Genomic DNA, 13,850 nt, shown 5'->3' on the forward strand with positions numbered 1-13,850 from the left:
GACATTAGCCGACATATACGACGTTTTAACACCGAAGTTGTCTTACTCGTGTCTTCTTTAACCCTTTGTTGGTCACTGGGACATATATGTCCCACCTGCATCCATAAGCGAAAGCTGCCCCAAGTGCGCAGCGGGACATACGTAGCCCCACAGAAACAGGTAGCGCTATCTCTTGGAAGATTAAGCAAATATAACTTTAAGTTTTTATTTGAATTGGTAGGGGGCACTAATAGTTCAAGTTGTTTTGCTTTTTCTTATGTTTTTCGGCTGTTGTCGCTCTTCAAGCGCGCGAATTTCCTCGCTCATGCGCCACGGATAAGTTGACCGGTAAGTGCAAAAATTTTTTCTTGCACTCCAGTGATGCAGTTAGATCAACTGTAGACAGCTTTGGCATTAGAGTGAGCCATTGTTTTCAGCTGCCTGCAAATATGCTGAACGTAGTAGTTGATGACGTCCAGCACTACGAGTGAAACGGCTTGACATACGTGCTGTTTCGGTTGATACTGTGCAGACAGCTCATCAATGGGATGAGCTTTCGCAAGTGCCGGCGCAGTGTAGTATATCACAAGGGAGGAAGCAACAACTCCTCAATTATGACAGCGGTACCAACAGATGTTCGGTTCAATGGGAAGTTACACTACCCGTGCACCACCACTACGCAAAAAAGGTGCCAATAGTGCTCAAAAACTTCGCAGGAAACTCGCACAAAGCTTCTGTGTAAAGCCTGCCAAGTGCCTCTTCGCATTGCGTGATTTGAACCCTTCGATAAGAAGCCGTCATCACCTCAGAGTCTAAAAGAATGAAAAGCCCAAGGTGAACAGAGGGACAACGTGTGTTCCACTTTCGCTCATGTCCTCAAGTTATCTGTGGGACAGGTGCTGTCCCGCAGATTTTTCAGATATTCTTGTACAAGAAATAATATTTTTTGCTGTTCTTCCATGTGGTAAAGTTCAATTGGGAAAAGGTATAGCTGAAACCATGAGTACATTTCTCGCGCCTGACAAAGGGTTACACCGTTTTTATCGTATCTGATAAACGCTATAAAAACGTTATGTATCTAATTTGTGCTACCTGGGGAGACGGACATTTCAGCGATAGCGGCAGCCAGGGACACAGCACTTATGAACGATGAGGTATCTGAATTCGGTCGCAGGTTTTTACTCTATCGTATAGCGAATGTTTTCGGCCTTGTCGTTTTTGTTAAAGTTAGTATACCCCACGAGGGTTTGTGAACAGTATATGTGGTTTCAATATTTCCCTATTTACTCGAAACTACGTTGAATGCGAATATAGGTTAAGTATCGAACTCGCCAAATATATATATATATATATATATATATATATATATATATATTGTAAGGCAGCAGCACAGCTGTTGTCTCGTCGCCCTTATTTGGCTGAGCCACGCGCTGGACGAAGACGACGCGCACAGTGATGATGATTATGTACAGGTGAAGAAGATGAAGGATTAATATTTTGCTCACACTAATTACCCCCTCGCGCGGAAGCGGCCAACCTGGCCGCTGGTTATAGCGGTGCGGTACGTCGTTGGAAGGGCTTTAGGCGCGAAACGTGGACAATTTCTGTGCCACGGTATTTGCCATCGGAAGGCGTGACAACGGGAGTGACGCGGTAGTTCACTAGCGAAGTTTGCTCTACAACAGTGTAGGGCCCTATAAAACGCGACTGAAACTTTTCGCACAGGCCAGGAACTCGAGTGGGTGTCCACAATAACACTTCATCGCCGGGGCTGAACTGAACGATGCGGTGAAATGCATCGTAGCGAGTCTTGCTATCCTGTTGACTTGCCTCGGTGTTGAGGCGGGCGCGATGGCGACACGCGGCAAGGCGAGATATTAACTGCTCACTCAATGACGCCGACGATTTCACGGGGGCATCAAAAAAAGAGATGTCGAGGAGAGAGGTCGGTTGACGCCCGTAAACTAGAAAGAATGGTGAGTAGCCAGTAGTGCGCTGTGCAGCGGTGTTGTAGGCAAAAGTCACGAATGGCAGGATGGTATCCCAGTTGGTGTGGTCAGCGTTGATGTACATGGAGATCATGTCAGAGAGAGTTCGATGGAAGCGCTCTGTGAGGCCATTAGTCTGAGGATGGTAGCTGGTAGTCGTCTTATGGATGGTGTTGCATGTGCGGAGGACGTCCTCGAGTAGCTTCGACAGAAACGCCTTGCCACGGTCACTCAAAAGGACGCGTGGCGCTCCATGTCGTAGAAAGATGGCTTCCAGGAAGAAAGTCGCAGCGGGGGTGACGCCGGAGGCTCCGGGTTGCGGTACTTGGGTCATGGCAGTGGACAGGCGGAGCAAACGGCGACCCGAACGAAGCTCCAGTGGAACTCGACGTCGTAGAGGTCTAGGGGATCGAAAGCAATCTCCACCACTTTGTAAGGCAGCAGCACAGCTGTTGTCTCTACGCCTTTATTTGGCTGAGCCACGCGCTGAACGAAGACGACGCGCACAGTGATGATGATTATGTACAGGTGAAGAAGATGAAGGATTAATATTTTGCTCACAATATATATATATATATATATATAAAATTCGAATATAGGTCGACCCATACCTAACTACATCTACGAGACTTTGAACATGAGAAACTTTATTTACCGCAAGTTCGGCTAATAAATCTCGCTAGTCGATGCCACCAGCTGCAGGCTCTTCGTAAACGCCAGATATGTCGGCCTCGTCGGATGCTATGCAGGTGTCCTCGGCACCCCAAATGTATCGTTCATGTCGTCGAGTGTGTTGGACTCCGTTAGCTCTGCACTTTTCCTGTCTTTGTTCACAAATATAGGTCGAGATTATTTGGTCACTGATATAGTCGGTAGCTCACGTTGGGTAACATTTCAAACAGAAAAAAATGGTCGACAAATATTTGAGTAAATACGTTAATTGTTTTCGCAGAAGCAATTCTTGCGCGACCTACTGTACCACTATGAGCACTGGGTAGGTATAATCTAACGATTCATTTTGCTCGATGATATTCCTCTTATGTCATCCACCCTTCACGACCAACCGATCCAGCTGACAACATAGGCAGAGCATCGCTCGGAGAAAAAACAGCGAATACCTGAAAATTTCCTAACTTAATCACCCCACCTAGTTTTCTGCCGTCCTCGACTGCGGTTCCCTTCTCTTGGTATCCATTCTGTAACTCTAACGGTCCACCGGTTATCATTCTTACGCATTACATGGCCAGCCAATTTAGAAATTTTTCAGGCGCAAGGTGGAATCAGCTAGCACAAGACAGCGCTAATTGTAGATTGCAGGGAGAGGCCTTCGTCCTGCAGTGGGCATAAATATAGGCCGACGATGATGATGATGATACCGAAAAAGCAAAAGAACTGAAATATAAACTTGCGTTACTCCGGCTGACATCTGTCATAGAAAGAAACCTGGGGTTTGAGCCCCAGCACGCAGAAGTGCGTGTTCGCATTTCAGAGCGAAACCAAAATCGAGATCTCTGAATAGCCTTCCGACGCTAAGTACATCAAGTCAAACACTTCGAAAAAAAAGTCTAAAAGTTGCACGCCATAATACGCAACATAGATCCAAACAATGTTGTCAGTTGTGTAGTACAAACAGTGGTTTGTTGGGTTGTGAAGAAAAAAAGCAGAATTTTATTGTCATATGCTGCATATTATCAATAAAAATCTGTATGATAAGCACAGCGATCGGCAGGAGCAACACGCGTTTGCCACGGTGCTGAAGGAAGCGCTGAGCGTATGAAGATGGCGTCGAAAAATTATCGCAATGACGATCGTGATGAGAGGCTGTGGTGGATTTGGCCAATTTGTCACGACACTGTGATAATAAGTATTCCAGAACATTAGTTACGTAGACTATAATTCGTGATCATGCAAAAACGAGTACATTTGATGGAATCTTAATTTTTAACGTCTAATATTTTCTTTTTATTTGGGAGGATTTGCCAATAGGCACACGGGAATAAAATAAAGTCGGATAAAAGCATCCAAATCTGCATTGTGCTGAAACTGCAGAAATGTCTCTGCAATCTCTGCAATTGTCCGTCACCAAACCGTTTTACTTACTGCGTGCTCTCGCTCAAGTTTTTTTGTGTCATCAGGTCAAGTTAGCACTGAGGGAGTTCAAAACCAACGCGCAAACAGAAGCGAATACGCAGAATGCGGAGCGTAAAAGCGTGTGACCTATCACGTAGCACACATCGCTCTTCCGCAAAATATCGAAGGCTGCTAGCACTTCGTTCAAAAAGGAGCTTAGGTACTGGTGTACGCATAGCAGAAAGGGCAAGCAGTGAGCACGTAATGGTGGACATAATAAGTGGAAGTTGACTGGGAGGCTATAAGGTGGGGCACTGATGCACTACAGGAAATTCCAGGGGATGTGACACCTGCGTAAAAAAAAGAAAGATAAAATAACTTTGCGTTCTTTGGCACAACAGCGGAACATTTCATCGTGTTGTGTACTTATCGAAGCAGGAGAAGCATTTTGCTGCACGAATATATGACAGTTTGTTCAGTTTTATGAAACATGCGTCACATACTTATACGAAACATGTTTCTTTCGGGCGGAACAACTGTACCTCAATCTTAGACGACGACGGAGAGGGTGGTTTGATGATCTTCACAAGCCCACAGTGAAGATTATCCTGTTGAGAAAGAAGGCGTTAGAAAAATTCGTGCGCTGGTTGGAATGGGGCGTTCAGACATTCGGGCATTCTACCGAAATGACCACTAGAAGAATACAAAATAATTGGCTGTCGCCCTAGTCCCATGTACAGGCAAATAAGTATGAATAATACGAAGCTCAGGAGCGTACATCTAAACGCATAAAGTACGATTTACATTGCAGAACACTTTAAGAACAGCTGCAAATTTAGTGCCGCAATTAGTGCTTGACGTGACTGAGGGTTCTCACCTCCAGCTCCTCTTCAAAGCATTGCCAAGAGTAGTTCCGCCGCATCCGAGGCTTCTTCGGGCAATTTTCACAATGTTTCTGCAAGAGAATAGGAGGATTGGTTAACTTATACTAAAGGACAAGTCACATCTACGAACACTGCAGGCTAGGAAATTATGTTATTAGTTAAGGATGAAAAACGAAACTAATTAAGGAAGATGCTATCCTGGATGATTATTCGTCAACGTGAAGCACTTATTAAAGGTGTACAGGACGCAAGTGTGTGCAAAGACGCGGGACGATGGTGTGAAGACGACTGTACGACTACCGTGGGATCACGACGCTAGAGTGACGTCAGTGGTATGACGATGATGTTGTGACGACGACGGCGTGACGACAGTGTGTTGGCGATGTTGGAGTGATGCCGATAGGATATCGATGGGAAAATGATTACAATGATAGGACGATGACGACAATGATATGACGATGACGGCAATGATATGACGACGATTGCGTGTCGATGATGCCACGATGACAAAGGGAGACGACTAAGATATGACGACAACGGGTTGACGACAGTGCAATTTCACGACAAAATGACGATGACGGAAGGATCACGACGCCGTAATGGCGACGCGACGTCGACTAATGGTGTTATAAGTGAGTGGTCAGCGACAAAGCACTGTGTAGGAGCGTCTGCTCCAAACGCCATCGAGTCGCCGACAAAGAATGCGATGTTGGCGGGCGCTGGCACGAGCGGCCGGACGAGGGAGGAAGATAATCGACCAATCAGTGGTGGACACGAAAACACAGGCTGTGGTACGAGGAACGAGCAGAGAGAAGAATAAGAGACTGGGACGCTCGGAGAAGAGATCGCTCGGAGACGGGGCTGCAAGGATCGCTGGTGTTGAGGTCGGTGTCGTCGGGGTCCAGACCCGAACCCGAGAGCCTCGACAGAACCAGCACGGCCCTGGCTGCCCGTGGAGAGATCTGCCGAGCGTAGGGCACGGTTACTCCTGCTGTTCCTGCTGCTGCTGCTGCTGGCGTTCCTGTACCTGTTGGCGTTCCTGTTCCTGCTGGCGTGGCTGTTCCTGTGTTGCTGTTCCTGAGCCGCCGTGCGGAGAGCAGAGGTCACCTGGGGGTGACCAGAGGCCTGGAACGACGCTGGCGAGAGGCGCCAGGGCGAAGCCGCGAGCCAGAGAACCAGTACGTGCGCTGCTCAGCTGTTGCGGTCGCCACTTGGACGGCCTTCGACTTCGACAACCTTGGACTCGAACGTCCGGTGTTCGTTCTACCGTGCGTCCGCGTCCCTCATATGCCACTGCCCACCACGTCACTACTGCCGTCAACGCAAGTGCTAGTGCACGCCGTCAACGCAAGTGCCCGAGTAAATAAGACTCGATGATTTTTGTTTCTTTGTTTTAGATTGAGACTCTTCTCGCGTGGACTAACGGGGTCAATTGTACTTTTGGTTTTTAGGTACTTTCTGTGTGCTGTTTAGTGTTCTTTTTTTCTCCTTTTTCTTGCATTGAATATTAAGCTTGTTTTGAAAAAAAATGGCTTCGTCTTTCCTGAACTGAGGCTCTGCCTCAGTTAAACAATTCACTCCCGAGGAACCTGACATCACAAATGGCATGACGACCATGTCACCATGACGACGGTATCGCGACGACGGCTCGAAGACAGCGTGATGACGACGATATGAAAACGCAGTGACAGCAATGGAATAAAAACGACGGAAAGATGACGATGACATGGCTACGAACGAATGATCCCAATGTCATGGAGGCAATGAGATAACGACGATGGCATTAACAACGACGGCATGTTGGCGCTGGAGTTCATGTCTGCTGACGTGAATCCCCTGTCTCCGCGGGCCACCTTAATTCCCGCTATATCTGGCGTTTTCTTGAACTAGGTCCGGTACTAGCCAATCGGGCCGCTTTAATTCGCACCATATCCGGTGTTTCTTTTGCACTATGTCCGGCTGCTTTTCCAGCTGCACTATCGCCGCATCGATCCACGTTTTTCGCAGACGAAATTGGCGCGACGTTGAGCGTGACCTTGCTCTGACTTTCGCTCCTACTAGGCAAAAAAAAAATCTTCGCATTGGAAAAATTTGCGAATGGCCCCCTCCAGCTCCTACCATAATGCTATGCGTCTTGCTCTTGCACTTGTCGAACGGTTCACACTATAAGGTGGAGTTAGAGAACAAAAAGGGTTTGCTACCCTGCACAGGGGGGGGGGGGTAGGGGGAAGTAGAAATATAGTAAAACACGCACACACGCATGTGCACAAAGCGAGAGAGAGAGAGAGTTAGTGACAGAACATATGCATGAGAACACAGCCGGTAACGTTCACCGTGCACGATCACAGATCAACTACTTGTCATGGCCCCCAAATGGACCATAAGCCTTTTTCTGGGGTCATGAAGGGTCATGTTATATGTCAATTCTGCTTGCCGAAACACAGATGAATATTGATTCTCGGTGGACGTACTTAGCTATTCAACGCCGTTTTCTCTGAGTGAATTTTTATTATATATCATAATCATCATTAACCTATATTTATGTCCACTGCATGCGATCTCAAATTACCACTGTCTGTGTTAGCTGATTCCAACTTGTGCCTGCAAATTTCCTAACTTCATCACCCCATGCACCTAGTTTTCTGCCGTCCTCGACTGCGCTTCCCTTCTCGTGGTATCCATTCTGTAACTCTAATGGCCCACCGATTATCCATCCTACGCATTACATGACCTGCTCAGCTCCATATTTTTTTCTTTTAATGTCGATTAGAATATAGGCTATCCCCGTTTGCTCTCTGATCCGCACCGCTCTCTTCCTGTCTCTTAACGTGAGGCCTAACATGTTTCGTTCCATCGCTCTTTGTGCGGTCCGTAACTTGTTCTCTAGCTTCTTTGTTAACCTCCAAGTTTCTACACCAATATGTTAACACCGGTAGAATGCAACGACAGTGTTAAGCTCCCAGTAAGGATTTGGCAATGCCCGCCGTATGCATTCCAATCCATTTTTTATTCTTCTGTAAATTTCCTTCTCATGATCAGGATCTGAGGCTGACTCGCTATTCTCAATTATTTATCTCTTGCCAGGCTGTTGAACATTACCTTTGTTTTCTGTATATTAATCTTCAACCCAACTCTTACACTTTCTCAGTTAAGATCCTCAATCATTTGTTGTAATTCGTCCCCAGTGTTGCTGAACAGGACGGCGTCATCTGCAAACCGAAGGTTGCTAAGATAATCGCCGCTCATCCTCACTCCTAAGCCTTCCCAGTCTAAGCGCTTGAATACTTCTAAGCATGCAGTGAATAGCATTGCAGAAATTGGGTCTCCTTGCCTGATTTCTACTTTTCTTGCAGTGAACCAATGTAGCTGTGGAATTATTTGCAAAGATATTCACGCATGCCTCCTGTACTCCTTGATTACGCAATGTCAATATGACAGCTGGTATCTCTACTGAATCAAATGCCTTTTCATAATCTATGAAACCCATATAGAGGGGTTTATTGTACTCTGCAGATTTCCGGATTACCTGATTGATGACGTGGATATAATCCATCGTAAAATATCCCTGCCTGAAGCCAGCCTGTCTTGGTTGACTGAAGTCAAGCGTTGTCCTGATTCTATTGGAAACGGCCCTGGTGAATATTTTATACAATACTGAACGCAAACTAATTGGTCTATAATTCTGCAATTCTTTAACGTCTCTCGTCTTATAGATTGGTATGATGTTGGCGTTCTTCCAGCTCTCTGATACACTTCAAGTCGTGAGGCGTCGCGTATAAACGGGCGCAAGCTTTTCAAGCATCATATCTCCTCCACCTTTGATTAAATTGACTGTTAGTCCGTCTTCTCCAGCAGCTTTTCTTCGGGTCATGTCTTTCATTACACACACAGACACGCACGCACGCACACACCACACACACACACACACACGTATATATATATATATATATATATATATATATATATATATATATATATAACATGAGGACACGGAGGCGCATTGGACTCGGGCGCTCGGACGGCGCCCTCGTGGAGACAAGAGAAAGTGAAGAAGTCGTTCGGAGCGTTGTATTCTATCCATAATAATGACGCAGTCTACAACTAAGGCTTTCCAGTATTAACTGCGTCCTCGGGGTTCTTCGGCGTGCCGGGTTCCTCCTGCCAAGGAACGCCGTACACGCTTCCTCGGTTATGGAGCCCACTACCTTACCATCGTCGCCAGTACCCGCACCACCTTCTGGGGACGGCATCCGAGCCTCCTCAGCGGTTCTAGGGCAGGACTGTACCAGTGAAATCTTCCAAGCCATTACCAAGCTGACACAACAGCTCCGTGTTATGACGAACACCTTCGCATAGGTCAGCGGTTGTGCCAGACTTAGACCTTATACTGAGACAAGGCTACGGCACCTCTGTATTTTACCGTTCTGCCTGGGAACGCCGTCCACACTTCAATTGGCGAGGATATCTTCCCAAGCGCTACTTCGACCTCCAAGCCACCAAATGATGTCGTCTACGCTTCCGTGGTGGAAGAACCGGTTGCCGTGACTACCACAACGACCGCACTGTCCGTTAACACCGCCTCTAGTTACTCGAGCAGCTGGACAGGCAAACTGGTATCGATCAGCCGGTGCGACTTACAGCAGCCGGCTTTCGTGGAATTGCGAAAGCCTGCAAAAGCCTGCGCTTCGCGGCTTTCAAGACGACACCATCCTTTGGGTTCGCGCTATCAATGCATTGGGTGGTCGTCATGCTTGGTCAGACCACAAAATATGGCTGGTTGAAGCAAAACGCCTTTGCAGTGCTTTGCACCAGAGGTCAAAACGCCTTTGCACCAGAGGTCGAGACCACTTCCCATCTACAGCAGTTGGCGACGCACCCTCCAAGCTCGTCATCGAATGGACATACGAAGACGCCGTCTCACGGGGTGACGCCGTCACCTCAATCCGAGCTTGTGGGAAACGCCTGGCGAACCACCGCCTCCGCTTTGACCTACCGCCAGGTGGCCTCCGGGCTCTGGATTTCCCAAAGCTATGTTCAGCTCAGAATGACGGCTGCCGGAATTGAAGTTCGAGGTCGCGAGCACCGACCGTCTCTCCCCGTGGACATCGCTGGCCTGTCAACTTCTGTGGCCTCGGCTTCTGAACGACCATCACCTAGTATCCCGCCCTGAGTCTTCGACAGCTCCACTGTACGCAACTGGTCGTCCAGCTGCGATGATGGAGCGCTAACACCCCACGATCACACCGATATGTCCACGGTTCGAAAGAACTACATACTTCTAAACCCGTCAGACCGACACCTCCGGGCTTCACAGCAGTCATTGGCCGAATGCGGAGACGTTCATGCCTCGCCTAGCGACGTCTCGCTGAAGGGATCCAGGGAGACCAGCACGGCTGTGACCATCATTACTGAAGACCTGAGCGGGTCCGAGGTCATCATAATTGAAAACCTGCCCATGTGACCCAGATCTTCCTATCATACGCCTTTCGAAATGCAGATCAGGGCCAGTCATCTCCTGCAGATGGCATGAACACTGACCAGCACGTTGGGGCAGCACTCCGCGTTCTATCACGGTCTAACGGTTCCAGCATTTTGAGGAGCCTGGTTCCGCCAGCGGCAACTCTGCAAAAGCGCAAGTTGCGTCGCATACTGGGCGCGGATGCTCACCTCCTCATTGAAGAAGCTGCGTAATACACAACCCCGACGCAATGCGATCGACCGTGATCAATGCCACCAACCACGTTCAGTGCTACAAACAGCGGTGCAGCGTCAAGGATCTCCTGCATGCCGCGTTTTCCCAACAGCGACAGGCTAATCGTGTCCGAGACCAGCGACCAGAGCGCAACACTCAGTGCCGCCCACCAGAGAAGATGGTTGTGCATGCACTGGACGGCTCAAGGACAACGAATTCCATTTCCATTCTTGTCGTCTATTGTGCTCACCACCCGCACGCCCTCACAACCGCCCTCACAACCGCCAGAACGACCTTTGCAACCATTTTCGGCAGCGTTTCAAGTCGTGGCGTGGCAAACCGCAGCGTGCCCCAGTGTAATGAATCTCATGAAGACAAAGAGCCGCACTTGGGCTTGGGCGCTCGGACTGCGGGAGCGTGAAGAGAAGGTGAAGAAGGCTTTCAGGCCTCGGCCTCTTCTCTGCTTCTTTCCATTACAGTATTGTCGCGGTTCCACGCGCACTAGAGACACCAACACGTTGGTCGGTGGTGAACAAGACGGCGGAACAGCCTGTTGAATAATCACCAGAACAAAGAGGCCTTCTTCGTCTTCGAATTCCCCCTGTCCCACTACTCGGAGTCCGTTAAAGCAAATATCGTCATGGTCATCTAAATGTCTACATAGCGCACGCGTCATTTTCTCTCTCTCTCTAAAAAAGCATCGCCCCGATGCTAAACAATAAAGTTCGCCTGGTGAAAACGAAAGTCCCTTGTACAGTCACTCGCACACGTATGGCTTCATACGCACTATGTGCACAAGTTCAGAACGGTTCAGAACAGTAAGGGCTATCTGGAACGACCTTGTATGTGACGTCTCTTGGCCGTCGCAAAACTTTATAGGGTCCGAAATATCGTCTAAGCAGCTTCTCGGTAGTCCCCGTTTTCGTATAGGCGTCCAGCCCCATACCCTGTCACCAGTTTCGTAAGTGACAGGCCTATGATGGGCATTATAGCGACCTACATCGTACTCTTGCTGCTGGTTTATTCGCACGTGTGCGGGCTGCCTGTCTTCTGTACGTTGCGTAAATGCATCGGCATCCGTGTTGTTGCAACCGGGGGTCCGATGATTTGTGGTATCCGCAGGAGGAGTAAGGGAACGTGGGGCTGGCCCAACACCCAGGACGTTTAAATACACACGTTTATATTACATATTTACAAGAGTATTTCAAGAAGTGCTGAAGATATGAGGTTTTCGTTCAAGTTCCAGCTGTCGAAGAGTTGACCGAGCGTTCGTCGCCTCTTTTAACACCTTTGTTCCCATTTGTCCCGTCGCCTTCCCCCAATCCGGCGTCAGGAGACGGATTTCACCATGTCCCGCCATTCCGGAGGTGGGTAGCGCTTTTTCTCCGAAGAGAGCTTTATGCCCCACTCAGGCACCTCACTGGGCACGAACGGGGAAGGAGGGAGGCAAACTGACCCCATCTCCGGCGCGGCAGTGCGGGCGGATGACGAGGAACCTGAAGGAAGGTCCCCTGCCGGCAGAGCCCAACTGCCGGCCATCATTAGTCATGGTCAGGATGGCTTGGACAGGGTCGTCGGCTCGTTCAGGGCTCGTTCACGCCTCATTCATTATCTCCGTGAGCCACCGTTTTGAAGGCTAAACGGCCGATCACAACAGTGTCCGTGTCGTCAGGTTCGTTTGGTAATATGGCATCGAACATCGTCTTTACTTCCCTCCGTGGACAAAGCTGAATTGAATCATCCGTGTAGTTTCTTGTATAGCCGTGTTGCGAGCAAACGCGATATAAGGCAGAAAGAATCTCGTCCCAATTTTTGTGCTCTATACGCACGTGCATTGAAAGCATGTCTTCGAGTGTTTTGTTCAGGCGCTCGGTTAGTGCGTTTGTTTGTGGATGGTAGCCTGTTGTCTTTCGATGAGTCGTGCCACTGAGCATCAAGACGTGATTTATGAGCGCGGCTGTGAATGTGGGGCCTCGGTCAGTTATGACGGTGGTTGGTGCGCCATGTCTCAGCGCAATATTCTCTATGAAAAATCGTGCCACCGCTGCTGCTGTGCCTCTCTGGATAACTTTTGTGTCGGCGCAGCGAGTAAGATAGTCAGTTGCTACAATAACCAAGCGGTTACCAGTAGTAGAGGTAGGAAGTGGATCCAAGAGGTTTACGTTTGCGGTACGTGAACGGCTTGCAGCAAACTGGCTGGTTTCGTTGCAGCTGACTTGCGCCGCTGACAATCAAGGCAGGTCTAAACGTGATGTTTCACGGCAACGGGCAGTCCTGGCCAATAGTATCGTTGTCGCACTCTGTTCAGTGTTCGCGTGTAACCTAGGTGCCTAGAAGTGACCTCGTTGTGGCATGCTTCGAGTACTTGACTACGAAGAGCAGCAGTAGGAACGACGAGGCAATAGCTTGATCCGCTCGATGAGAAGTTCATTTTGCACAGAACTTTGTTCCTTAAGCAAAACGATGGCAATCCTATTGCGAAAGCCTCAGGTGCCGTCTTAGTTGGTCCGTCGAAGAAATTAATCAAGCCAAGCAACTCAGGGTCGTCGCGTTGTTGTGCAATGGTAGACATGTCGAGAAGACCGGGGAATGCTGTTTCCTCTTCATCGGTAGAAGGAGCCGACCCTATGGGTGACTGAGACAGGCAGTCAGCATCGGTATGTCATTTACCTGATTTGTGCATGACCGTCATATCCAACTCTTCCGGGCTAATCGCCCGGAAGGATCTTTAAGATTTGTGAGCCAGGGAAGTGAATGATGGTCGCTGATAACTTTGAAGGGGCGTCCATACAAATATGGGCGAAATTTTGTAAGCCCCCATACCTCGGCGAGGCATTCTTTCACAGTTCTAGAGTAATTTGCTTCTGCGTGTGAGAGCGTTCTGCTTGCATAAACACTCTTTCTGTGTCGTCCTGGCACTGCACAAGCACAGTACCGCGACCAACATTGCTGGAACCAGTCTGAAGCAGTGTAGGAGCTGTCTCGGCAAAGTGGGCAAGCACAAGGGGCATTTGTAAATGGTTCCGCAAATCGTTAAATGCAGCTTGCTGTTCATCGCCCCATCAAACGCAACGTCATCTCTCGTGAGGCAAGTTAACGGCGACGCAATGCGAGCAATGTCTGCAATAAACCGCCGATAATATGCGCAGAGGCCCGGAAAGCGCCTGACAGGCTTTTTATCTGAAGGTACAGGGAACTGTGCGACAGCGGCAATTTTTTTTAGGATCTGGGCGGACA

The 13,850-nt window shown here is 48.7% G+C and overlaps 1 protein-coding gene across 2 annotated transcripts in view; it reads right to left on the bottom strand.

Annotated features, from left to right (window-relative positions):
• Positions 1-3,654: 3,654 nt before the first annotated feature.
• Positions 3,655-13,850, bottom strand: part of LOC119441426 (uncharacterized) — a 37,719-nt gene continuing 27,523 nt past the window's right edge. For both annotated transcript variants that reach the window (XM_037706048.2, XM_037706049.2), the window contains exons 4-6: positions 4,915-4,992; positions 4,580-4,645; positions 3,655-4,387 (exon numbers count right to left, since the gene is read on the bottom strand). In XM_037706048.2, coding sequence (XP_037561976.1) covers positions 4,337-4,387; positions 4,580-4,645; positions 4,915-4,992 — 195 coding nt within the window. In that variant the 3' untranslated portion in view covers positions 3,655-4,336. The remainder of the gene's footprint in view (positions 4,388-4,579; positions 4,646-4,914; positions 4,993-13,850) is intronic.

Source organism: Dermacentor silvarum, chromosome 2, assembly GCF_013339745.2.
Source record: "Dermacentor silvarum isolate Dsil-2018 chromosome 2, BIME_Dsil_1.4, whole genome shotgun sequence".
Taxonomy (NCBI): domain Eukaryota; kingdom Metazoa; phylum Arthropoda; class Arachnida; order Ixodida; family Ixodidae; genus Dermacentor; species Dermacentor silvarum.